This window comes from Anomalospiza imberbis, chromosome 1, assembly GCF_031753505.1.
Source record: "Anomalospiza imberbis isolate Cuckoo-Finch-1a 21T00152 chromosome 1, ASM3175350v1, whole genome shotgun sequence".
Lineage (NCBI taxonomy): Eukaryota > Metazoa > Chordata > Aves > Passeriformes > Viduidae > Anomalospiza > Anomalospiza imberbis.
The window spans coordinates 20,840,754-20,867,602 of NC_089681.1; the positions used below are offsets into that span (position 1 = coordinate 20,840,754).

Consider the following 26,849-nt stretch of genomic DNA (forward strand, 5'->3'; position numbering starts at 1 on the left):
CCTGGAAAAAACTTTTTTTTTTTATGGTCTCTATTTCTCACACTGAGCCTAAATAGAGGGGAATTTGCATATGTCAACTTGAGGTTTCTCTTCCTGTTAAGTTTTAATTTTTTATCCTTATTTTATTCAATTATATATATCCATGATTTTCATTTGTGACCAGTACATTTGGAAATCTGGCTCCAGCTTAATTCTTAGAATATTGGAACTCTTAAATGTGAGTTTGCTGAAATATCTCTAGTCTCTATCTGTCTAATTTCTGCTGTACCAAAACCAACTCCAAACACATTTTTTCAGAATCCTAGGATTGTGCTTGTTGCAGAATGAACTATGTCCCATCACGTTAAATAGACACGTAATCAAAGTTCTACTTGGCAGAAAGGTAAGTTGAACATAAAAATTTTAATTTCCTGTAATTACTTAAAACCTCATCTATAAAACTGGGCTTTTTCCCCATACCACATATGTATTAACTAGCAAAGTTGATACTCAGAACTGTATGGAGGTCTTTAATTTGAGAACTGAATTTTTTCGTTTCCTAGATTTTGAACAGAGTAGATGTACTAGAAGTCAGGTATTTGAGTAAGATATAATGATTTGTAATAGGTTAGCCTTCAACTCTCTTCAGAAACTACATACTGTCTCTGCTTTTTTTTCTTCCTGAGACTCAGAAACTATGGTGTTACACAATAGTAGGCAATAGCTTACAGAAAAGCATTTTTCTGGATATTTGAGAGAGCTCACGGAATTAATTTGTAATTAAAATTTTGTCTCAGGTGTAGGCACAATTTAATTCAGAGCAATAATTACATAAACCTTTGACCAAAATTGCTGCCCTGGCCCCGTAAAAGCTAATCGTGTACTGCACTTTTGATGCATTAGTCAGTGGCATTGTAAGTGCTTTTGATCCAGCAAACTTAAACTAAGGTTTGTTACTGCTGGTCTTTCCTTAAATTCAGTTTTGATCACATAATCAGTTACCCAACATAGTGTAATCTTTAATGAAAAAGAGCTAATGGGAGAAGTGACCTTTAAATACCCCCTGGTGTCTTCCAAGAGCGATTGCCTTCTAATTACTATCTCAAGGTTTTTCTTGTTTAATATGTACTCCTTCCAGTATTCCAATTCCAACCTTCTAAAGCAGACCGAAAGTAGGAGTTTAACTGCATTTATTTCTGTGTGTTTGTATCCTTTGTTGCTAGTGCATAGATCTGGCACAGATCACTTAATTTTGAATACATTCTTAAACACCTGTTATGTTGCAAACTTCTATCCTTTTTTGTAGGTGAACTGGCACGACTTCGCTTTTTTTGATCCAGTTATGTATGAAAGCCTTCGGCAACTTATCCTCGCTTCCCAGAGTACAGATGCTGATGCAGTGTTTGCAGCAATGGATTTAGCCTTTGCAATAGACCTGTGTAAGGAGGAGGGTGGAGGGCAGGTAAGCACAGATAACTTTGTGGCTCTGTAGTTTCTGAGTTTGACTGCTTATGCAGGGTGTAATGTGCACATAATCCATGCTCTTCTCAGATGGCAGATAAAACATTTTACTTTTTTTGGATTCAGTGCAGTGTTCTTAGATATTGAAGCCTGGATTTTTTTCTTTGAAATGATACCTACCTATTTTTTTCTTTGAAATGAGAGCCTACCACAGACTCTGGCAACCGTAGTCAATCCTAGGGAATCTTTAAAACTAATCTGTAGTGGTGAATTTTGCTTGGGTTTGGAGGTATATTGAACAATAAATCACTCTGCAGCATACCGTGGTGGTTGTAATAATCTCATTTCCTTTATATCGCTTTTCTTCTTCCCCTTTTTAAATGTTCCTTATTTCTTTGCCTTAGGTTGAACTTATTTCCAATGGTGTAAATATACCAGTTACTCCTCAGAATGTATATGAGTATGTCCGGAAATATGCAGAACACCGAATGCTGGTAGTAGCAGAGCAGCCTCTACATGTAAGTCTTCAGTGTTTTTTTTTAAAGAAGACAAAAAGATCTGTAATATTTCCATCAGTTAATTATTCTCCTCGTTGTAGTGTTGCTAATCAGTTTTCTTTAAAGTCTTGACAGCTTGATTGAAAGTATTTAATTTTTTTGGTAATTGTGTAGCTGTTTATGCAGTACTGTAAAGACTGAATACTTTGAGTAATTTATTTTATAGAATGAAAGATAATTTCTTTTATAGTGGGTCTCATTGGTTAAATATGTATGTTCATTTCTTGAGCTCAAATGGCACAAATTCTCTTGGAATTTTGGCTTTGTATTTGGCAGCTACTTTGTTCTTAACAATTTATTACCTTTGATTTGTTTGCATCCTTGTTCTAAGGAAAAATAATTTATAAAACCACTTATACTAGCCTGGCAAGAAACGTAAAAATTGACTAGAAAACCATATTAATTTTTTTTTCTTTTTTTAAGCCCTTCTGAAATAACACAGAATAATATAGACAGTTAATGAAGACAGTCAATGAAGGCCAGTCTGTCATATGATGCTACATCTAAACTTTGTTGCTTGTGCTCATTGTGGTTTCCTGCTGCACATCTGAGATAGGGGAGCAGGCCATATTACCTCTGTGCAGCTGAGGTCCAAATTCTCACAGAAAGAACATGTACCTGGAATTAAGATACTTGGACCTCCGTGTCTGCATATATTAATAGTTTGACTCTTGTTTATTTTAAGAGTTGAAAACTCTTACACTTGTATTCATTTTGAAATTTTCTAAAGCAAATTGATTCATAGTATTCCATTTTGAATATGGAATTTCCTGTCTTTCCAGGATATTACTTACTTATATAGAATATATGTGTGTGTGCATGCATGTGTGTGTGTGTGTCTGTGTGTGTAATATTTTTGAAGCAGAGCTGGCATATGTCTGAGGAAGCAAAGTAAAAGTAACATGCAAGATGTGGGTTTTTTTTAAATTCTCATCAAATTCAGCACAGCTTAGCAAAATACCTGAAAATTTTAGCATTAACAGAGTTCATGTGCTTCTACTCCTGGTGAAATAATAGCTCAAACCAATAGCTCAAAGCAAATAGCTGCTTTCTTTTGCTCTAGTAGATCGGGTTTAAAAATTGGTGCAGTTCTTTGTTTCAGAAGATTTGCATCTTAGATGATAAAGCTTTAAAAGAAAAGAACAGCTCAGAGAATAAGGAATCTTGAGTTAAAGGGAATTTCACATGAAACTTTTGAGTACTGTGTTTAAAGTCAATCTTAAAAGTTATAGGGTTACAATGTGCATTTTGTGGTTTTCACTTAAGGCAATGAGGAAGGGGCTCCTGGATGTACTTCCAAAGAATTCGTTAGAAGATTTGACAGCAGAAGATTTCAGACTTCTGGTAAATGGCTGTGGTGAAGTAAATGTGCAAATGCTAATCAGCTTTACCTCTTTCAATGATGAATCAGGTATGAAATAACTTAGTCATAAACAGAGTTGCAGGTATAACTTAACACTGTTTTTTCTGTGTGGAGTAGTTACTAGCATTAAACTTGAACTGTTAAGTCTGACATTAGTTAATAAGCCAGTGAAAGCTGTAATAAAGTTATTACTTGGGATATTTTTTTACATTCCTTAGAAAATATTTACCTTCAGTTAAGTGAGGGAGGAGAAAGCTTGTTTTCCAACTTCGCTGTCACTAGATGTTCAATACGGTGATTATATTACTGGTAGTATATCTTTCTTGTGAAAATTCTCTAGAACTATAAATGTGATGGATGCAAGTTTAATGCTTCTTACATAATTTTTATACTGTCTTTAGTTGCAGTTGGGCTTTTTGGTAAGGAGGGAGGAGTGGGAGTGGTACTGAGTTATGTCAGTGTTGGCCTTGCATTCAAAGCTATCAGTTTTGAAATTACTAGTCTCCAATATCAGGACTTTATGAATGCGATTGTAGCTGTGATCCATCTTGCAGCACATGTAAAACAGGTCTCTTAATGTTATTGTCCAGTGTAGCAGCTGAATTGTGTACCTTGTTATTTCACATAGGAGAAAATGCTGAGAAGCTTTTGCAATTCAAGCGTTGGTTTTGGTCCATAGTTGAGAAGATGAGTATGACGGAAAGACAAGATCTGGTAAGTTGTCCGTTCCTATTGGAAACGTGCAGAAGAATTGGAATAACTGGTGTCAATGCTGTTCTAAACTGTCTACCTACAGAGACTTTGTGAAGAATTAAAGTAGCAGAGCAGGGTAGTAGGGTTGGGTAAGACTTGGTTTTGGAAACAAGAGGTGTGAATCCTAGACCTTCATATAACTGAAAGTAAGTGTGGTGCGTCCTTCTCCCTGTTCATAGGTCTCTTGCAGAAGCACAGTTTCACTCTGCACAGTTGCAGAGTAAGTTAAGATGTATAACTGTGGTTACTCAACTGTGTTGTGGGCTGGTAGGGTTTTGATGTCAAGTTCTCTTCATGGATCATCTACTCACCTGACTTTTGTGTATCCTGAGGGCAATATGTGTGTCCTCCCTGTAAGATGTCAGTAACGATACCATGTCCTTCTCAAAGCCCTTTAGGAGTGAGAAGCTGATGAGAAGCATGAGAGAATAAGATACTGTTCAGGAGATTTCATTTTTAAAAACTCACCTGTAAATTTTATTTGTTTTACACTTCTTAAAACGGTTTGGTTTAAACTTCTAATTTTTAAGGTACTGTCTCTCCCTTACAGTTTACTAAAAGGAAACAAAGAGTCCTCTGAAAAGTGGAAAGCCTAGAGCACATTTTTCAAGGAGTGTCTATGCTTACACTTTGGTGGTGACTCCGTATTTTACACTTGAGATAGTAAACCAAATACTCTCTGTTTCTGCCTTTTGTCTGTACCAGTAATACATTCTGTAGTCTCTTGACTGGTTTGTGAGAGACTCTTGATTCAATTTGTATTGATGGCAGTCACCACCTTCCCAGACAGATTTGTGGACATGCCATTTACTGAGGATTTGTTGATACAGGATAATTTTGAGTGCTGCTTTTATCAGTTTTATGAATGAGCAGTTGATGAAGGGAAGTGAAGGAAATTGCTACAGAAGAAAGTAGAACGACTGTGGAGTTTAGTTTGGCATATTGAAGAGAACATAGTATGATCAATCTTGCTATGCCTGTGCAGTTCTTTTTTAACCTATCTCTACACAATTTGTAGGCAGTATGAATCTTAATTTTAAACACTGTCTTCTTTTTTCAGGTTTACTTTTGGACCTCAAGTCCATCATTGCCTGCCAGTGAGGAGGGGTTCCAGCCTATGCCATCCATCACAATAAGGCCACCAGATGACCAACATCTTCCAACAGCAAACACTTGCATTTCTCGCCTTTATGTCCCACTCTATTCCTCTAAGCAGATTTTGAAGCAAAAATTGTTACTCGCCATTAAGACCAAGAATTTTGGTTTTGTGTAGAGTATAAAAAGTGTGTATTGCTGTGTAATATTACTAGCTAAGTTTTGTAGATTTTTCCATTTGTCTATAAAAGTTTATGAAAGTTAATGCTGTCATACCCCTGGTGGTACTTCAAAGATTTAAATGCAAACATTCCTGTATTAAATTTGTAACATAAAGGCCTAAGGAGCACTAGCAATACGTGATTGCAACAGTTTGCTAGTCAATAACTCCTTTGCCTAACCCCAGCCAAAGATGACAGCAGAACAATATAAATTTACACTGTGATTTATCTTTTTGCTGAGGGAAAATATGTAAAATGTTCTGAAAATTCACTGCTGCCTTTGTGGAAAGTGTTTCAGCAAAGGTTCTTGTATAGAGGGAGTAGGGAATTTCAAAATAAAAAATTAAGTATGTTCTGTGTTTTTAACTTTTTTTTATGGTGTTTAATTTGTGGTTGACTGCAGTTGTGTATCATGCATATTGAACTTGTAAAAAGTTCCTGACAGCTCAGATCCCAGAGTTGGGATTGTTCACTTATGAAACCACTTCCATTGCAATTTTTGTTCTCTTGCATTGAACTCTGGCACATGAGATACCATCACTAATATTTTGCATGTAATCTGTACCTTTAGTGGTTTTTTTTTCCCTGTACATATTTGATGAGGCCAATGCACAGTATTTCATAGTTCACAATCAACATTTTTGTATCCTTGTTACAGTGAACAGACAGTCAGGAGATTGTTCCACTACCAGTTCTAACCCAACACTTGTACTACATTATCTAACTATGTAAACTCAGCCTGGGCACTTTCTGGTAACTGTAAAATGTTTATAAGATCATGATTATTGAAGATACATTTTTTGGAAAACTTTAATGTTCGTGAGCTGCTTAACTTCTTTTGTATCTAGCCTTTTTTTAAGTATCTTGTTACAGTTTTTTAATAAAGAAATTACAGACAAAATACCAAGTCATACTGAAGAAACAATAGTTTTTATTTATTAAGCCATTTATACTTTAGCTAAGAGCATACACTAAACATAGTTGGTCATTAAAAATCTGAATTTTGTAGCTAAAAAATTGACATGCAGAAGACATTTAGCCCACATTTTACAGTTAGCAGAGAATCCTGAAAGAAATGGGCCAGGCAACCCCTCCTTTTAACAGAATTGGTTTGAAGGAAAAGTAGCTTGTTCTGAAAAATCTCAAGGCAATTAGATTAGAATAAAATTCTCGAACTTCTTTGTAGTGAGTTCTACTCTATGTTCACTTTTGAAGTGCTTGGTTACTTTTGGGGAGGGCAGTCTTTGACCATGATCTAGGACTTCTTTTCCCTAAGGCTTGAGAGATTTTTGAGTTAGAAATTGGTTGATGAAGAAAGGAGCTACTTTTTCTGTGTCAAAATAAATTCATGAAAGCTTAGCAGACTGAAGTACTGAGGGATTAGAGCTTTTGTGGTGGTGATGTTCTTTCTTGCTTCTCCAAACCCATTAGTCCATGTTAATGATATTTTTTTCTCCCTTTTGTTGGGAAGAGCTGAAATAATGTTCCACCCAAATCCCAGTAGAATTCACCTTAGCCAGAGCTCCTCTGGGTTTTCCTTTCTGTCAGCTAGTTTTAGGATGACCAAAAGTTACCTACATCTGATTTTCAAAAAAGCCGCTTCTTCATTTATTTAGTTGCTAAAGGTATGGAGTACAGTACCACAAATTCTGATCACCAGTTGCCAAATTGATGCTGAAAATACTGTTTTCTAAATAAGGTGGATTGTTTCAGGCTTGTGTAGTTAAACTGCAGATAAATAAATAGATGTAGAATTATTTCTGCAGGTACTAATACTTCCTCTAAATTGATCATCCTAGAAAAGGATAGTTTCAATGTGTGAGGATTGGAGCTCGATTTCCTGTTGTGACCTCCAGTGTAACTTAAGTTCAAAACTGTATTAGATTTTACTTTGCTAAAAATAAAAAGCAGTACAGCCTCACAAATCTATGTAGAGACATTTTAGCATAGAGAAAATTTATGCTGTTCTCTTATACTAAGGAGGATAAGTTACAGAGGTACAAAGCAACATCTACCTTATGCCTGGCTATCAAACTGCTGTGATTATATCCACTCCCAAAACTGCCTCTAACTGAAATGTGCAAAATTTGTAGAAAGCAACAAAAAAAAAACTGTTTAGAATAGGCATCAAAGCTCCAGTGTGTAAAATAAAGCTCCCTCACAAAGCTTTGTGAGGCTTGATGTACTAAGAAGTATCCAAGGCCCTTGGATGAAAGGCCATATATACATGTAAAGTACTGTGTATATATTATATATGTATTGTGTGTATATGTATATAAGTGTGTGTGTATGTATAACATATAAATATATGTTATATGTATATATATTTCTGTATATAGATTAAGCATTTTTTAAGTCCTGTAATGTATAGCTAGACAAAAGTTATGCAGATAGCACAGTGGCTCACCATATATACACACACACAAGGCATTCTGATAAGCAGAGAGGGAATTTAGAATGATATATTCTGTCGTCATTGACTTGAAATATGTATGTAGCTTTATAAATAGCTTTTTTTCCTCTGTATGGTATATTTAAGCTATATCAAGATTTTAATAAGAAAAATGTTTATTAAAATCATACACCTCCTCTCCCTTTGACTTAAGCCCTTCTGTTAGTTCACTTAAAATGTGGTAGAGAAACTAGTTAAATTCTGCTTACACTTTTTAAATAGTCTAAATCCTTAGCTATTCACCATTGCTGAAAGAGGAGATAAAGGTAGCTACTAATAACATGTTATGACCAACTACTAGAGTAGGTCCTAATCTGAATCTAGGAAAAACTGATACTTTAGTGCTAATTTCTGTGACTAATTCTTGGCTTTGGTTTCTTTTACTTAGCTAGCTGTATCCAACACAAGGTAAATCACTTGCTCCAGCTTTGATAATTTTCCAGGAATGAAAAATTGTCATCAAGTGGTTTTTCCCACCTGTGTAGTTTGGAAGTGATTTTTCTTTCCTGCAATTTAGTAATTTGGTCCCTAGATAACAAGCAGTGATAAAGCTGGAAACTGGCAATCTTGTGAATCCAAACCAATACCCTTGCACAGCAGCATACAGGGAGGCAGAGGAAAGGAAATTTTCCTCAACTCTTAAACAGTGTTTATCTTTGTATGCAATCGTGCAAACCGTACAGACCTGCTTGTTTTCAGAAGTTTACCTCCACGCATCTGAAGAGAAGCATGTAGTGAACAGGGCTGCACCTCTCCATGGTAGTTGGTGTGCAGGTGGGAGAAGTTCCCCAGCCACCACCAACCGCCTCCGGTGTGGTTGCTTCTCAGAGAGAGCCAGAATTCAGCACAACTCCTGGTGACCCTTAATACCACATGGAAGATTGTTCACTAAGTTTGCGTTAACCTCTTCCTTTCTATGCTAACTGCTGTGCCCCAACTCCCTCTTTATGGGGGTCCCATAGCCTGTGGATTATGCTTCTGTGTGCATCTGTAAATGCCATTCTGAGCTGCTTGTGTCCGTGCTCTTTGCTTCACTGACACTTGGATTCTTCTGGCTTCCTCTCTGTAAGGCAAACTGTGGATACCTCGTTCAGTAGCTCTGATTCCCTTCCTCTTTCAAGCTTTGTAGGATTTGACCTTTTTTCTGAACTCTTTGGTTTGCCTATTTAGTAACTGGTCTGCTAAAACCAAGTAGAAAATTCTGCATGTCCAGATTAGCTGGATTTCAGCATGTGTGGCATTATATTCTGAGATAGAAGGTATGTCCACACATTAACATGCATAGGTGAATGGGTCATGTGAAAGCTTCAGTGACTACCTGGAACTCACAGTGCTGGAAGTTTCCACATGGTGGAAGAGGAGATGTTCATGTCCGTGGAGAGGACATGAACAGGCTTCACAACTGGAGTGTGGCCTCCATCACAGTGCAGTCATTGCCCATCAGGACTTCTGGCATTATCAGGAGTTCTGATGGATCCTTTGCTAGTTGGAAATTGCTTTTGTGGCTTTCATTTGCAGCTATTTCAGATTTGCTGAACTGAGAAGAGTGGAGGGTTTTAATTCTTAATATATTTTAATGGATTTTTTGTGGAATTGTCTTAGAGGATAACTCCATGTCTTGCTTGAAACACGATCCTGTGAGAGACTATTTTTCCCCTTTGTCAACGGCTTCATATAAAGGTATTTTTTGTCTATTATCACCACAAACTACTATTATAGTAAAAGACTATTTAGTATAACAAGAGGCAGTTGGTTGCTCCCAGGTGTTTCAGGACTTTTCTATAATGATGAAACTCTTCAGTATCCCTTTGTCCAGTGGCAGTGGCAGCTAACCAAATGAGTATGCTTGTATACTATGTTGGAAAATAGATTATTGCCACAACCTATGGTAAGGTTTCTCTGCACAGAGACTTCAAGGAGACTTAAAGAAATTTTAGGCTTTAGACATACTGAAATAATTCACAAATTGATTTTCTGAGAGGGAACAGTGCTAAGCTGAAAAGCAGATTTCACTTTAATTTAAAAATGAAAATTCTTCAATTTACCTGAAATGGCATTTTCATATACAAAATTAGACTTACAACCTATTGCAAAAGGCAGCTGAGTATTCCCCCAAAAAGTAACACTTTTTGGGGGAGGGAAGAAAGAGGTAGGACAGTTAAAACAGTGATGACAACATTTGCCATAGCAGGACAGCTGCTGCAGCTGTGAGGAACTGAGGGAGGAGTACACCTTCCATCACCTGTCAGGGAGCTTGTCCTAAACAGGACGTTGTAGGTACAGCTGAGTAATCTGAAATCTTGCAAAATTATGCATAATGCTGTATTTCATTTGTATGCGCTTGCCTGTATTTCAGTGTTGTGTACATGATTTAATTTTTATAAAACAAAGCTAAAAGAAGTTGGCAGATTTTGTTGAGGTGCAAGAACAGCCACATGCTGTTTGGTTAATCTTTTCCAGTATTTTTCTTTTTTTGTGCATCTTTAGGCACCATGTAAGTAGACATAAAGGCAGGTGTTTAAGATGTTATCTCCAAATACTTGAACAATTTTCTATTGCTAATTATATTAATTTATGGTAGATCTTAATCCCTGTCAGGACAGGGCATTTCTTTATTTAGGGAACTCTGAAACAGTAGCTGGGACAATCAGACTTGGGGGCTAAGACAACTGGCAGACCAGTCAATGTCATTTAATACGAATAGTCTGCTGCTTGTTAGTTTTGGTTCCACAAATTCATGCATCTCCCCCTTAAACCACCAGCAAATTCTTATTACATACGCCAATAGAATTTGTCTAAATGGGTCAGCTGGGTTTGCTCTACATCAGTGTTCCTCTAGTTGCTCTGGACAAAAAGCTGGATTCCCTGCTAGTCCACGTACTTGATATGAGTGGAGCTGTTGTTGGACGTAAAGATTAAGCAGCTTGTCTAGGTATCTCTGGGAAATAAAACTTCAAGGGTGTCTCAGAAATAACAGTACTCGGGTAACAGCAGAGATTGTTAATGTGAATCCACCTTTTCTCGTTTACTTTTTCTGTGTTCCTGCTGCGCTTTTAAGTCACTTGCTGCTCAGGCACGTGTTTCTGCTCCTCAGAAAACTCCATGTAAGAAAACCAGAGCTGTTCTTGTGCTTAGTCACAGATCTCACCACGGAACTTTTCTTACCCCCTGCCCTGGCGAGGCTTGGGCGTCTCACAAGGCATAAAACAGGAAACAGATGCGGTCCAGAGGAGCCCAGCTGGCCTGACTCCCCCTTCCCATGCTTGGGAATGGAGAGAGGGGAGGAGGGGAGGTCTCAGTCACTGTGGCAGCCTGGTGCCTTTAAAAAAAATACCCAAAATTCTTAAGGGCACACGAATTCTTAAAGCAGCACCGAAAGTTACCTTTCTGGAAAGGGGACACCCGAATCTTTTGAAGCTCTCTCTGCTTGCAAGGGAGAGAAACAAGTATCAGTCGTACTGTCACGGAGGGGCTCTTGGCGAGCGCCTCCAAGCACTGCGCCTGTGTTTGTTATGCAATTGCTGAGTCCTCCCCGGGGGAGGAGCGGCCTGGGCCATGGCTGTTCCCCCTTCCTCCGCTCCTGGCGGCGCAGTCCCGCCGGCCATGGGCGAACGCCAGGGCTCGGCGGCGCCGCAGGAGGCGGCGGGCCCGGAGCGGGTAAGGCCGGGCGGGGCGGGGAGCGGGGCCGGGCCGGGCGGCGGCTCCGAGAACGGCGCGGCGGCGGCAGCGCAGCCCCGTCCGGCCGGGCCCCGCGGCCTCCCCGCCCCCCCGGGCGCTGCGCTGCCTCCCCGCCGGGCCGGGCCGGGCCGGGCCGCCGCGGGGAGACCCCGGGCACCGGCGACCCGCTGCTTCGGACAGCCCTGGAGAGGACACGGACCCGTCCCTCCGCGCCCTTGTCCCGCCCGGGCTCGGCAGGGCCGGACCGCTCGGGCACCGCGGCCCCGGGGAGCGCTGGCAGCCCCTGCGGGAGATGCGGGCCTCCGAGCGGAGGCCGCGGCTGCTTGGCACGGGGGCTGGGCAGTGCCGGCCCGGGGGTTTGCGCCTGCCGGGACCGGGAAGGTAGAGCTCGTCCCCTCTGCCCCGAGCTGCCGTGGAGGCAAGTGTGGGTGTTGGTGATGTTCCCGGCTTCCCAGGCCCTATGGACCGGGAAGGTCTGCCCCTGGGAGGCGTCTGAGCTACGCTCTGGTGTGCCCCCAGTATAGCCGTGCTAAGCCAGGCTGAGGTGTTCGAAGAGAAAGGATCATCATGACAGGGAAGACATGGTCTTCCTGAACCCTTGTGTCTCATCAGTACTCAATCCAAAAACAGGTGTGCCGCGTTAAATAGAAGTGTAAGAAACCCCTTACTGTGTCCCCCTGCACAGTGACATGCTGTGCCCATGGTGAAGTGCGTGGCAGTCCTGTGATCCCCTCAAGCATGTGGAACCAGCAGGTGTTGTGCTCCTCAGACGCCGTGCAGTGCAAACCATCTCTCCCAGGAATGGTGATGGTCTTCCCAGTCTCACTGCTGGCATGGCCTGTGCTTCCCAGGGCTGGCCTGAATGCTTTGGAAGCTGGTGGGATGCACATGCAGCTTCTTACTAGGGTGTGTGAGGGTTCATGGTCACATACCGTTGAGTGTATGTTCCACATCACTCTGCTGGTTCTGCCAGCAACTTTAGCTTTTCCCCTGCTTACAGCTGATGTAGGGCATGTAACTGTGATGCTTGCATATGTAGCTGTAGCTTTGGGGTGATGGGTGTGTATATGTGTTAATTATTTCCTAATTTGTTTCCTTGTTTGTTAATTATTTCCTAGTTTGCTGAATTTGAAAGTAATGGAAGGCATTTCAGTACCCCTAAGCAGTTTTTGTTGTCCATTTGATTTATTGTCATCAGCGGAAGAGCTTGTCTCTCACAGTTGCAGAATAACTGGGATATGATGTACTGGAGTGTGTCTGGCAAAAGGCTGATGGTTAAGAGACTACAGCATCTGTTACACAAAGAGAGGCCATGAGAGCTGGGACTGTTCAGCCTGGAGAAGATTGCAGGCAATTTTGTGAGTGGGTGAAAATACCTAGTGGAGGGAATAAAGGAGACAGAGCCAGGCTCTTCTCGGTGGTGCCCATGGTGGGACTAAGGTGGGACTAAATGCAACCTCTTATACGTACACTGAAGTATAAGAGGTTGCATTTATGTGTGAGAAAACACTTGTTTTTTCTGAAAGTGGTCAGATGCTGCCACAGGTTGCTCACAGAGGCTGTGTAGTCTCCATCCTTGGAGATACTGAAGCCTCATCTGGTTGACCCTGCTGGTGCAAGGGTTGGCCTGTGCCTGGCCAGCTTCAGCTCTTTTATGCATTTGGATCATGTTGTCTGAAAGCGAAGCACGTACACATTATAAACTGGGTGCCCTTTGTCATTATGGTGTTGACTGTTTTATGCACCATCATAGCATTAGGAAAAAGATCTGGGGGTGCAGAATGAAGGTAGTGTTGACCTAGTGACTTCTACCTTCTTCTGCCTCTCACACTCCTGCCAGTGCCCCTGGATCCAGGAAGGCAAGGCAGGGAATGTATTATGCTCCTTCAGCACAAGGTGATGACTGCTCAGAAGCCTCAACAGTGATCAGAATGCGCCACACACTTGAAACTGAGTTAGAGAAGATGGGATTGTCTTGTAGCCACTGCCTGCCTGCCTTCCCATTTAGAGCCTGTGAAAGGTTCCTTTCACAGAGCCTGCCTGTGAAACTCCTCTGAACCCCTGAAGGTTATAAGGGAGGTGAGCAGGAGGTTCCAGTATGGTGTAGCCTATGTGACTGACCTTTCCTTTTTAAAATTAAAAAACCCCAAACAACCAAAACCATCTATTTAACAAGATACTGGTACAGTTTTTAAAACCACAGGCCAGCCAGCCTCACCTGAATCCCTGGAAAGATGATGGGACGGCTCATCCTGCAGTCCATCTCTAAGCACGCGAAGACAAGACAGTCATCAGGAATAGTCACCATGGATTCACCAAAGGGGACTCGTGCTTAACCAATCTGATTACCTTCTGTGATAGGACAATTGGCTGAATAGACAAGGGAGGGCAGTGGATTTTGTCTACATGGGCGTTAGCCAGGCTTTTGCCAGTGTCTCCCATGGTACCCTCATAGTCAAGCTCAGAAAGTGTGAGCTGGATGAGTGGATGGTGAGGTGGATTGAGCACTGGTCTAGATTCAGGGCTGTCACTGGTTGTGTCCCCCAGGGTTCAATGCTGGGCCTAGTATTCTTTAACTTATCCATCAGTGACTCGGATGAAAGGGGCAAATGCCTCCTCAGCAAGTTCACTGATGGCACAAAGCTGGGAGGAGCAGCCAATACCCCAGAGGACTGTGCAGCCCTTCAGAAGGACCTGGGCAGGCTGGAGAGATGGGCAGAGGAATAGTCTGAAATTTAGCGAAGAAAAATGCAGGTCTGGGGAGGAATAACCCTGGGATCCAGTACAGGATGGGAGTGACCTGTTGGAAAGCAGCTCTGTGGAGAAGGATCTGGGAGTCCTGGAGGACAACAAACTGCCCATGAGCCAGCAGTGGCTGGGATAACAGGGAAGACTTTTGCAGTGTTTCTGTTTTCAAGGATGTCAGCTGGTGCAAAAACAGATGGAGCTGGCTGGATGCCAGACCCTGAGCACGTGTGTGCTAAGACAAGGTGCTGAACCTGCCAACCCCAAATTCTCCCAATTCCAGTGAGTTATTGTAACCATCTATGTCCTGGGAAGTAAAAAAGGTCTTCAACTCTCACAGCTGTCAGATGATGCTGAGAAATCTGTATCATGTAATTGAGTAATATTTAAAAATAGAATAAAGGGGTAGAATTGTAAGTGCAATGTGTTTCAGTGATGTATTCACTGGGGGTGTCTGGGGTATCTATGGCAGCTATGCAATGTGCACGCATGTTTGGGTTTTGTTTGTTTTTTAAAATCCGAATGACATTATTTGTTTGAGAATATTTTCCAAATTGAAGTAAAGGAATGCTTTTTATTATGTGAGTAGTTACAGTCAGACTGGGTAGGGAAAGGACTTCCAGATACCTTCAGGAAGGTAGAAATAATGGTGTTCAAAACCTTCAGCTCCCCTTCTCTGCTGTATTATATGGAACACCTTGTACACTGCCTGTGGTTAGTTATCCTCTACATCAGTGTCAGTGGGATTTTGGAACCAACCCAGAAAGGCGTCCTGCTTGCTGAACTTCTGATCAGTGTGAGTCCCCAGCCTTTCTGCAGAGGTTGCAGCGTGCTGTCCTGACAGCTCTTCACAGCAATTGTTTCTAGTAGGTGCTTGGTGACATGTCTGCAGGGATGCAGGGATTGATCCTGGGAGCAGATGTCCCCAGCCAGAGGTGAGGTGAAGGCCCTGGTCAGAGTGCCCTCTCTGCTACTTTTCACTGGCCTGTTTCCTAAATATCAGCTGTGCCCACCTCCCCAGCTCGGCTGGGCTAGAACTCTCTGAGGAAGAGCTGTGCACAGATGTCCTCTGGAAGCCCACAGAGAAAGATCAGTGTGGAGATGGGTGACTCCAGGCAGAGGTTTTCCTGCTGCCAGCTGCTGAGAAGATGTAAGTTACTTTCATATCAAGGGAGAGCCTCCAGGGCAGCCTCCAGACCCACGCTGCTGTGTGGGCTGCCCTCACAGATTGCATACACAAACCTCCATGCTGAGACTCGCTGTGGTACAGGGCTGTCCTCTGTCAATTGGGATTAGTTACTGTGATCTCAAGGCCTTCTTAAGGCAGTCCATCCAGGTCCTAATGGCTGAATGGAAAGCAAATGGCTGGGAGGTACCTGGGCAGTGAGCGTGGTGGAGCTGTGCTGGTGGCAGGCTGCAGCCCCGTGCCGTGACCTCACTCGTGTCTCCCCATGTGTGGGACCGCAGTGGCTGATGTCTCCCAGGGCAGATTTCCCCCCTGTGCTGCAAAAGGCTTTGTCTTTGGCACACAGGCATCGGGCGCTTCCTGCGCCGGCACAGCTGGGACGGGGCGGTTGGTGAGAGCTGTGCTGGGTAGAGCTGGGTGGGCAGGCAGCGCTGCCGGGAGCACTGATGGAGGGTGAGGGGACACGTACCCCAGGGAGCCAGGTCAGTGTCTGTGTGACGCGGGTGAACTTCAGACCACACTTTTGAGATAGGGCGAGGAGGAGGCATAAACAGTGGTAACTTAAACCAGAGCTGTGCTTTATTTTCAGAGCTCATCAAGTGCTGCTGAAAATGGCTCCGACCTTGATGAAGAGCCTCTACTCAGAAAAAATCACCGCCGGTTCGTCATCTTCCCGATCCAGTATCCAGACATATGGAAGATGTATAAGCAGGCTCAGGCCTCCTTTTGGACAGCAGAAGAGGTGAGCCCTGGGCCAGTAGGTTGGCAAAAGACAGTCAGACTACCAAGGTCCTGGCACATCTTTCCTAGCTCTCTTGCGGGTTTCTGTGTTGCAAAGGTTGGAGTTAATTTCATCAAACATCAGGTGCCAGCACCGAAGCAGAACTCCCTTCATTGACAGTGGAAAGCAAGCTGCTTCCACAAGGTGATTCAGCAGAGCTGTTTTAGGTGCTTAATTTAGGATGAGGTGGAACTGTGTCCTGGAGTGCTTTTCTGGTTATAGAGAAATCCTAACTCAGATTGCCCTAATTTATGGTCAGATAGCTCCTACCATGCTGTGGTCTCTGAACCTGCAACTGACTGCTGATGTAAGGAGTAAGATACTCTGGGAAATTTCCTCCTGTTCCTTAATATTAGGTACCTAAATTTCCAGACAGATAGTGTTAGTTTTGCTGAAAATGTGTTTAGCTGACTCCTGATTGCCCTGGTGAGGTGCTTGCCCCATGTTACAGTGCAAGCTCTAAGTTCTTCCCTGAGGTTGCTGGTTAGCTAGACCTGAGCTCGTTTGTGGACAGTGGTCTGCAACTGCAGAGGAGTAAGATGAAAGCACTGGCAGGCTCTAAATAGATTAGAAAGCATCATGGGGTGATGAGGAACTGCTGTTTGTGGAGGTGGTATTTCATTGCTTGGCTGGGCAGCTTGCTGCCCTGTTACAGCAGATCTTCATTTAAACCATTAAAGAAAAAGCATTTGAACTCCTGCCTTACCAGCATTTCCCTTTTACTACATTGCTGGTTCCTTCTTACACTGTCCTGCTATCTGTGGGTCCTCTGCATTTTTCACATCTGACTCTACTTTAGTGCTGTTTTGGTTCAGAAATTCTACAAACAAACAAAAAAGGACCATGTGAAGGAAGCTGTGGTTTTCTTTCATGGCTGGGGTTTAGTCTGATAGGCAAGAACAGTTGCACAGCATTTGCTCCATACCGTTCTTTGACAACATGAAGGCTGAACACCTGCCTAAGGCAGAAGTCCCCTCAGTCCATCTTTTGACATGCTTGGTATAGCTTTCTTGGGGTATCAGCATTTATTTCAAGTAAAGTTTAAGTGTCTCAGAATGAGGTCTGGTTACTGGTGTGTGTTCATACTCATGACAGAAAGATACTAAGGCTTTTCAAAATCTCATTTATTTATTCAATAGACACCAATTTTTATTCCAACTTACAGAAGTGTGAACTGTGAAACAAGTACATTATGTTATTTTTGCAGAGAGAGACAACAGTTCTGCAGTGGTCTCTGTTGTCTTTTACAGTCACAAGTATTTAAATTCCCTACATGTAAAGACTTGAAAGCAAATGCCAAAACTCTGCCTCAGTCACTTGACTGGGCTGTTTGTTTTTACAGAATGACAAATGCAGAAGGACAATGTTTTCCTTTTTCTTTTCATTAGGTTGATTTGTCAAAGGACCTTCCTCACTGGAACAAGCTGAAAGCAGATGAAAAATACTTTATCTCTCACGTTCTGGCATTTTTTGCAGCCAGTGATGGAATTGTAAATGAAAACCTGGTGAGAAAGACTTACAGAGGGCTTGAATGCTTAGTCATGTTATTGTCTTATTAACTTTCCATTTCAGCTTTTTCACATTAATTCAAAGGTTTATTAAATGTGTACTATTTTTTTCTTTCCATCTCACCTTTTTTAAGTGGAACAAACAGCTTGTTCATCTGGGAACAGTGTTTGAGTTAAATTGGGTCAGCTGTGGTCATCAGGGCTCCAAATCACATCACTCAGGGACACTGTTTTTAAGTTCAGCCCCTGCTTGGCTGTGGGATGTGCATTTCTGAATGAATTAATGTAACCCCATATTTTTCTGTACTAATGTTAATTGAAAAGTAGGAAATACAGACCATGGCTGTACCATGTATTCCTCATTTTGGTAAAATCTGTTTTGTTCTCACTGAACAGCATCCTAGAATCTCTTAGGGCTGCAGGTGGGTGCTGCTAAAAAGGTGGGGAATTCTTCTTGCTGATATCTGTTCTGGGCTGGAGAATATCTCATCACAGGTTAGCAGTGCTATTTGTCTGCAAATGCCCAGTTTAAATCTTAAATATTTGAATGTTTATAACATGCAGTGTATGTGTGAATGTATTGCATGAACATGCCTTATGTTGTTTATATTTTTAATGATGAACACAAAGTCTGAGGCTTTGTTCAGTACTAAGTGTTTAGTACTGCATTATTTTGCTGTTCTTCTCCTGTGTACATGTGCCCTCATGCTTCAGCTCTTAGATGTATTTACTTCGGGCTAGCTTGCTTTATTTTCCTCTGCACCACAACTATCCTATTGACATATCTGTGAACAAAGTAGGACAGAACTGCTCCCATCCTGTCTCTGTAGCAGAGATCTGATGTCTCTCCTGTTGAGCTCAAAGTAGTGTCATGCAGGACTGCTTTATTGTACTAACTGCATGCTTTCTGGTTTTGACAGGTGGCACGTTTTAGTCAGGAGGTGCAGATCCCAGAAGCTCGTTGTTTCTATGGCTTTCAGATTCTCATGGAGAATGTTCACTCAGAGATGTACAGCTTGCTCATAGACACCTACATCAAAGATCCCAAGAAAAGGTAAACCTCTGGATGTGTTACAAACCCTGTGGGAAATCTGTCACTGAAGCCAGTGCCTTTGTTGTAGGGCAGCATGGCAGCTGTCTCCTGTTTTCATGCTGACTTTCTGGGGGAATTGGGGAAAGTTCCTTAAAGCTTTCAAGGCCTGCATGTCTGACCCCCAAAATGGAGAGGAGGATTACTGACCACGGCTTATTGTGGGAGTATCAGAAGGTTAGTTAATATTTGTATAAATCTTTTATTGCTTGAAGCGTGGAGTATGTGAAATGTTAAAGGTCAGATGAGCTCCTTGAGGTTGTCGTGCTCCTGCAGTGCTTGCTCTTACATCAGCAAAGGATCGGCCTGAGGAAATTGAGTGCTCATTATTAAAGTGGTGTTTCTAATATACAGCAATCAATGTATTGCACCCTTTCAGCCTTTTTGTTGTCAGTGCTTTTTAATACAATTTGAACTGCTTATTTTTGAATTATTGAGTTCAACTTTTTTGTCTGAAGAACTTCCTAGTCCAAACAGAATTCATTTGAAAAGCAGCGCTTTCCCTCAGAGACACCACCATGGTGATGGTCAGGCAGAGCTTGCTTTCCCATGGTGCTTTCCCATCATCATATGTTGATGATGGTGGGAGGACTGAAAGATTTCCTTTCAGGTTTTCAGCATAGGAACAGAGTCTGTGCATGTGGGACTTGTCTAATTTCTTTTGTGGAGTTGGGCAAGATGAGGTTTTGCTCTGTGAATAGACTGAAGTAGCTGGCTTCAGTTCAGAGAGAGACTGTGATCTGGTGGGCGAGCACTCCTTGGATGGGATGTTTGAGTTCACAGCCTTCCTCCCCTAAGCCCTTGGGGATGTTGCTCTCTGCACATTTGCCTCCCTCTGCTCTTTTTATTGCAGATCACATTGTGGTTTAACCTGGCAGGCAGCTAACACTACACAGCAGTTCACTCACTGCCTGCCCCTGCCCAGTGGGGTGTGAGAGAATAGGGGAGAAAAGTAGAACTGGTGGTTTGAGGTAAAGGCAGCTGGATAGAACAGGAAAATAATAATAATATACAAAACAAGTGATGCACAATGCAGTTGCTCACTGCCTGCTGACTGATAGCCAGCCAGTTCCCAAGAAGCGGCCCCTGGCCAGCTTTTCCCTAGTTTGTATTCTGAGCATGACATCATATGGAGTATCCCTTTGGCCACTTGGGGTCTGCTGTCCTGGCTGTGTCCCCTCCCAGCTTCCTGTTCCCCCCAGCCTGCTCACTGGTGGAGTAGGGTTAGAAGCTGAAGAGTCCTGGACTTCGTGTAAACACTGCTTAGCCACAACTAAAACATCAGTATGTTACCAACATAATTCTCATTCTAAATATAAAACACAGAACTGTACAAGCAACTAGGAAGAAAATGAACTCTGTCCCAGACAAAAATAGGACAGATCATCACCTCTTTGGGGTGGGAATGGTCTCTTACTTGGGTTAGTTCAGGGCCTTGCATAATGGGATTCTCTGTCTGGTGGAGCTGGAAGGGACAACCAGGGCAGATTTACCTAAATCACTGTTTTGATGTTTTGTCTCGTTTTTGTCTTTAGGGATTTCTTATTTAATGCTATTGAAACAATGCCTTGTGTTAAGAAGAAAGCAGACTGGGCTTTGAAGTGGATTGAAGACCGAGAATCCACTTTTGGTGTGTAGCTTTTTATAAACTTGTTTCTATTGCATATCACAAACTGACTGTTGTGAGTAAGCTGCACCCCTGGAACATGAAATTAAATTCTCCACAGATGTAGTGGGTCTCTGGTTTAGCTAAAGAACTACAAGTAAATTCTGGTGAGCTTGTATGTTTTTATCTTCAGGTAGAGAAATAAAGAAATGGCAGTGCCCTCTGAAATCATGTTATGAAAAATGCTCTGTCTTTTTATTGTCTTTATACTGAATAACCCTGGTTTCCTCAATTTTTGCTTGTAGACCTTATGTTCTAGTTTTGATTATTTCTTCTAGTTGGTTCTTATTTTTCACTCAGTGTTCAGAACTGGGCAGCTGAAGTTCTTGCAAGTCCAGGTATTTTCTGTGTTCATGTTCCTATAGAGAAATCCATGGGTTTTTTTTGTAACTGAGTCATGACTGAGCCTGGACAAAAAATATTAAAGAACCATCTATTTCTGGTGTTTCTGGTTTGCTGTTGGGACCAGGTTTCTAATTTTTGTACCTCATTTCAGAGCTGGGTCAGTGGCTCAGCTTCCATCAGCATGGTGCAGGGCATCCTTAGAAGTGTTCTGCATTCTTACAGTGTTGACTTGGAAAGTTTTGCTGTAGCTGAAATACATAATGGGTGCACTCTGGTGAATTTTTTTTTAACAAACATCCTCTATATTTTGAGAAAGTGTAGGAGATAGAGAGATTCAGGCTGGTGAACAAAATAAATCTGAGCATCATTCTTTTGCAGCATCTGTTCACAGCTCTTGTTTGAGAGAGGTTCTTTTTTGTAGCTGTACGTTGTTCTGTCCTGGAGCTCCCACTGCCTCCCCGGTCTGGCTTTGCTTGCTGTGTGTGAAACCCCTTCAACATCCCTTTGTTTGGCTCCCAGCAGTGTGGGGTGTGCCAGGAATCAGAAGGTTCCCTAACTCAAAAAGCAGTGTGCCCCCTGCTCCCTGCCCCCAAACTTAATGCATTTTATCCAAATAAGTAATTGGTCTTCTGCTTCATTAAACCTGTATTTTATAAGCAGCCTTTCTCCATTCGTCTATAGCAGTAACCTACAAGATTTTTAGTGTTGGCAGAGAAATTCTTTCTTTAATAACTTTTCTGATACTTGTAAGTTGGTATTGCTCTCTGCTTTTTCCTAATTTGAATTTCTTCAGATGAGCCAGCAGTGGACATTTGTATCTCATAGAGGAAGTGGGACATCTGGCTACTTTGGGTTATTTTTTAAAACAAAATTCTGTGCAGTTCTTATTGGGAAAAGGCATGAGAACTTAGTGCCAAAGCTCTTCATGTCAGAACATACACAATAAGCCTGTGAAGTTGTTTGAAGTAGTGTACATGGAATGATGTGACTTCACTAAACAGTCAGATGGTCTTGTAGTCTGAAGAAATACATTCATGTAGAGAACAGGGAGAACTGGGACCAATAATGCCTTGCTTTCCTAGGATTAAAGGTGGAATAACACAAGTAGTTATTTGTGTCTTGACTTATGTTCTGTAGACTTTCACTCTTTTAAGAATATGTGCTCTTTTAAGAATATGTGGTTTTATGTAGATTCCCAACAAGAAGAAATTGTGGTGTAGGGTTTATTGTTTGATTTAGAAGAGATTGGCCCTTTTCTCAGTTTTGGCTGTCAGTTACACAGCTACTTTCCTGCCTTTCAGGAGAAACAGATAATGGAGTACTAATGTCTTGGCCACTTTGGAAAATTACCTTCTTTTGCTTTGGACCTGTGGCACTTTTCAGTGGGTGCCCTGGTTCTTCAGTTCTGCTGGGGTTGCCTATGGCTGAGTGCTGTGGGGTGTGTAGACCCCCTGTACATCAGGATCTGCCGACAGATGTGGTCAAAGACAGCATCTGGTGCTGCAAAGGGGATTGCTTTTCTCCAGCATCACTGTGTCTGATGCAATGGTCCCTCTTGCTGATGAGCAATAGAGCAATTTGTGTCTAATGAAAAATGTGTTATGTTAAACAGGGGAGAGAGTGGTTGCCTTTGCTGCAGTGGAAGGCATCTTCTTTTCGGGTTCCTTTGCTGCTATATTTTGGCTGAAGAAGAGGGGCCTGATGCCTGGATTGACTTTCTCCAATGAACTTATTAGCAGAGATGAGGTAATGTGGCATATCCTACACACTATTTGGGAAGAAAAGTGAGTTTCCAGGGCAAGGGTAGAATTATATTTATGAAGAAGTAGTCTTGACAGAGGAAGGGGAAAGAAGCAGACTTTTACCAAAAATTCCAGAATCATAGAATCATTTAAATTGGAAAAGACCTTTAAGATCACTGAATCAGACTGTTAACCTGCCACTGCCAAGTCCACCCCTAAATTATGTCCCTAAGTGCCACATTCACATGTCTTTCAAATACCTTCAGGGATGGTGACTCAACCACTTCCTTTGACAGCAATTTCCATGAAGTTTTTTGTCATATCAAATCTAATCCCCTGCTTAGTGTAACTTGAGGCTATATCCTCTTGTCCTGTTGCTTGGGAGAAGAGGGCAACCCACACCTCACTGCAACCTTCTCTCAGGCAGCTGTAGAGAGCTCAGGTCTCCCCTGAACTTCCTTTTCTCCAGCATAAACACTCCCATCTCCCTCAGCCAGTCCTCCTAAGACTGGTGCTCCAGACCCTTCACTAGCTTTGTTGCCCTTCCCTGGACTTGCTACAGCAACTCAATGTCCTTCTTGTAGTGAGGGGCCCAAAACTGAACACAGGATTCAAGATATGACCTCACCAGTGCCCATTACAATCACTGCCCCGGTCCTTTTGCCACGCTATTCCCGACACAAGCCAGGATGCTGTTGGCCTTCTTGGCCACCTGGGCACATGCTGGCTCATGTTCAGCCACTCTCAACCAGCACCCTCAGGTCCTTTTCCACTGGGCTACTTTCCAGCCACTCTGCCCAAGTCTGTAGCACTGCATGGGGTTGTTGTGGCACAAGTGCAGGACCTGGCATTTGCCCTTGTGGAACCTCATACCATTGTCTTCAGTCCACTGATCCAGCCTGTCCCCATCCCTCTGCCTTTCTAGCCTCCAGCAGATCAACGTTCCTACCGAGCTTGGTATCTTCTGCAAACTGACTGAGGGTGCACTCAATGCACTTTACCACTGATAAAGATATTAAACAGGACTGGCCACTCAGGCCAGTAACATACATATATATATACATATATAGCGTACATATATATATATGTCTGTGTGTTTGTGTGTGTTACATACATATATATAACATGTATATATAGCTAACATAACATAATTGAGCCCTGGGGAACCCTGCCTGTGGCCAGCCACCAACTGCATTTAATTCTTACCACGTTTTTTGGCCTGGCCATCCAGCCAGTTTTATACCCAGCAAACAGCACTGATGAACTTAAAGCCTGGGTGCCACTGGGTCCCTCAGCAGACGTACCTGTTTTTAAAGGGAGTAAACATAAATACTGGTGTCCCAATTGTGATTTAACCCCAGCCAGCAATCAAGCCCCTTGCAACCACTCTCTCACTCCTCCACCAGTAGTATCAGGGAGAGAATTGGAAAGGTAAAAGCTGGAAAACTCGTGGGTTGATATGAAGACAAGTTAATAGGGAAACAAAAAGTCACACACAAGAGCAAATCAAACCAAGGAATTAATTCACTGTTTTCCATGGGCAGGAAGGTGTTCGGCCATCTCTAGGAGAGCAGGGCCCCATCATGTGCAACAGTGACTTGGGAAGGCAAATGGCATTACTCCAAATGCTCCCCCCTTCTTCCTTCTTCCCCTCACTTCATATACTGAATGTCACATGGTCTGGAATATCCCTTTGGTCAGTTCGGGTCACCTGTCTGGGCTCAGGACAGGTTTTGTGTCTCCTCCCAATGTCCCATGCACCCCCAACTTTATCACCTGGGTGGCAGTATGGGAAGCAGAAAAGGCCTTGGCTCTGTGTAAGCCCTGCTCAGCAATAACAAAAATATCTCTATATTATCAACCCCGTGTTCAGCACAAATCCAAAATACAGACCCATACCGTACTTGAAGAACACCAGCCCTACCCCAAAACATCACACCAGCCAAAACCAGCACAGCAGTGTATAGTATTATCAAAAATGGATTTTTTAGATTGAAGGGGATGTTTGTTTTCCTCTGCTGTGAAGGGAGGCAAAGGCCCAGCTGGTCAAGGAGTGGGGTGGAATTGTGGCAGGTTGCTGCAGAAGCAGCAGATACCATTCCTCTCCATGATCTTGTGTTGCTGCACAGCAGTAGAATCTCCTGGGAGGGGGCAAGTACAGATCTGCCTTTGAGGAGAGTGAATCTTAACTTTAGATGTGAAGTGTCTGAGGGGCTGCATGTCAGCACACCAAATATGACAGACCATGTGTTTACAAGTGCCCCTTCTTTTCACTGCTTCCTTCCTTTCTTTTTCCTTGGTCCCTGCAAGTTGGCAGCTGTTGTTTATGGCTGAGGACTGTGCACTGCACTACTTAAGTTGCTGTCAGCACTGAAAAAGTAGAAAGACCAGTTTTGTATGTAGTATAAACATACTAGTGGTTGTAACTTAGCAGAGCTGGTCTTAATGTGTAAAGAGCTTTTTTATAATGGAGGTGATTTTCATAGGTTAGATATATTGCTTTGAAATGAGACATCTTATGACATGTCTTTAAAAGACACTTTTGAAAAAAGTGATATGATGAGTAAAGAAAAACAAATAGTTCTTCAGCCTTCACCTTCCTTGTGTCTTCTGTGAGTCATCATGAACTGATCCATTTGAGTGAGGCAGGATTTGTTTGTTACAAGGATCACTTGCAGGTGAGTGCATGTAACTGTACTTTCCTGCAGAGTCAAGCACCAAAAGACTACAATTTTTTTGAGCTCTGCTGGCATAATTCCAACTGCAGTGCTGTTACAAAGGTTAAAGCCTGGTGCACAGAGCACCTGCATTGAAACCCAGTGGCAGTAAAAAGAATCCACAATGGAAAACTACAAACTGGTTTTTGATGCACCTGGACAGATAAATGATCAACGCTCAGTGTGTTTTTTGAGCTGCTGGCTCTGTTCTCAGGCTGTTCTTGAGCTGGTGCATCTCTGATACTCAAAGGTGCAAAGCTGGTAGGAGCACCAGTTTGCAGAGCACACCGGTTCATGGAGAAGCCAGGCATGTCCTGCATCCTGCTGGTGATGTTACCCTGGATAAGACCATGGGAAGCCTTGCAGCAGACAGCTAATGTGGTCACTAAAGGGGGGGATATTTCCCAAAATACATTACTTCAGGGCTGTTTCATGACCTTAATTACAAGGATTTTATAGCCTTTCCAAAAAGGTTTTCACAGAATCACAGAATTGTTAGGGTTGGAAGGGTCCTCTGGAAATCATCCTGTCCAATCGCCCTGCCAAGCAGGGTCACTTGAAGCAGGTGACACAGGAGCATGTCCAGGTGGGTTTGGAATGTCTCCAGAGAAGGAGACTCTGCAATCACCCTGGGCAGCCTGTTCCAGTGCTTTGTCACACTCAATGTAAAGAAGTTCTTCCTCATATTGAGGTGAAACTTCTTGTGTTTTAGTTTACAGTCATTGCTCCTCATCCTGTTGCTGGACACCACTGAAAAGAGTCTTGGCACCTACCTGTCCTGGCTTCAGCCAAAGACAGGGTTAATTTTTTGCAGTAGCTGTGAGAGGTTAGAGCCTGGAGCTGTGTGGCTAAGACCCTAATGTTACTGGGTATCATCTCAGATCATTGACAGGGGTGGAGAAAAGGGACTCCCTCTCCTGCTTTTAAGAAGGTTGTTGCTTCCAGTGGGAAAAAAATGTAATTGGGAAGAGCAGGTGGGTATTTGTTGTGGGTTTTCCATGTAAATAGCTTCATCTTAGACATTTTGTTGGTCATATTGCTGTTAGTGTTCTTTTCGTTATCTTCTTGTTTCCAGTAAATGATTCTAACCCATCCTGTGATTTTCATCTTTTGTGCCTCCATTCACAGACCAGGAAGGGCAAGGGGAAGCCAGGGGTGTCTTGGTGAGGGCAGGGAGCAAGCAAGTGGCATCTGGTTTGGGAGAGTCTTGGTGGGGGCACTGAACCGGGGAGTACCATTCCTAAACCATGACACCACCTTTGAGATAGTTATATGCATTCATGAGATCCCCTCTCAGTGTTCTCCTCTTCAGATTAAACAGGCCCAGGTCCTGCAGTTTCTTCTCATAAAAAAGATGTTCCAGACCTCTCATCATTTTTGTGACCTCTGCTGGACCCTCTCCAGTAGCTCCTTGTCTCTTCCATACTGAGGATCCCAGAACTGGACACAGCAGTCCAGATGTGACCTCACCAGGGATGGGCAGAGGGAGAGGATCACCTCCCTTGACCCG

General features: G+C 42.7%; 2 protein-coding genes and 1 long non-coding RNA gene across 14 annotated transcripts in view; 2 read left to right on the plus strand and 1 right to left on the minus strand.

The window, feature by feature from the left end:
• The window catches only part of UBR5 (ubiquitin protein ligase E3 component n-recognin 5), an 85,739-nt gene extending 79,944 nt beyond the window's left edge, over nucleotides 1–5,795 (plus strand). For all 10 annotated transcript variants that reach the window (XM_068183537.1, XM_068183548.1, XM_068183572.1 and 7 more), the window contains 6 exons: nucleotides 298–382; nucleotides 1,286–1,441; nucleotides 1,845–1,958; nucleotides 3,264–3,408; nucleotides 3,989–4,074; nucleotides 5,174–5,795. In XM_068183537.1, coding sequence (XP_068039638.1) covers nucleotides 298–382; nucleotides 1,286–1,441; nucleotides 1,845–1,958; nucleotides 3,264–3,408; nucleotides 3,989–4,074; nucleotides 5,174–5,386 — 799 coding nt within the window. In that variant the 3' untranslated portion in view covers nucleotides 5,387–5,795. The remainder of the gene's footprint in view (nucleotides 1–297; nucleotides 383–1,285; nucleotides 1,442–1,844; nucleotides 1,959–3,263; nucleotides 3,409–3,988; nucleotides 4,075–5,173) is intronic.
• On the minus strand, nucleotides 1–11,327 carry LOC137470396 (uncharacterized). The gene is made up of 3 exons (XR_010997036.1): nucleotides 11,265–11,327; nucleotides 817–4,505; nucleotides 1–771 (listed from the first exon to the last, which is right to left on the minus strand). It is a non-coding gene; the product is annotated as an uncharacterized lncRNA (long non-coding RNA).
• RRM2B (ribonucleotide reductase regulatory TP53 inducible subunit M2B) overlaps nucleotides 11,277–26,849 on the plus strand; it is a 20,692-nt gene continuing 5,119 nt past the window's right edge. The window contains exons 1-6 of one of the 3 annotated variants that reach the window (XM_068183632.1): nucleotides 11,277–11,538; nucleotides 16,080–16,232; nucleotides 17,660–17,776; nucleotides 18,700–18,833; nucleotides 20,405–20,499; nucleotides 22,493–22,626. In XM_068183632.1, the coding sequence (XP_068039733.1) occupies nucleotides 11,437–11,538; nucleotides 16,080–16,232; nucleotides 17,660–17,776; nucleotides 18,700–18,833; nucleotides 20,405–20,499; nucleotides 22,493–22,626 (735 nt within the window). In that variant the 5' untranslated portion in view covers nucleotides 11,277–11,436. Of the gene's footprint in view, nucleotides 11,539–14,436; nucleotides 15,240–16,079; nucleotides 16,233–17,659; nucleotides 17,777–18,699; nucleotides 18,834–20,404; nucleotides 20,500–22,492; nucleotides 22,627–26,849 lie in introns of those variants that run through there. The other 2 variants (XM_068183650.1, XM_068183642.1) reach the window with 2 other exon arrangements.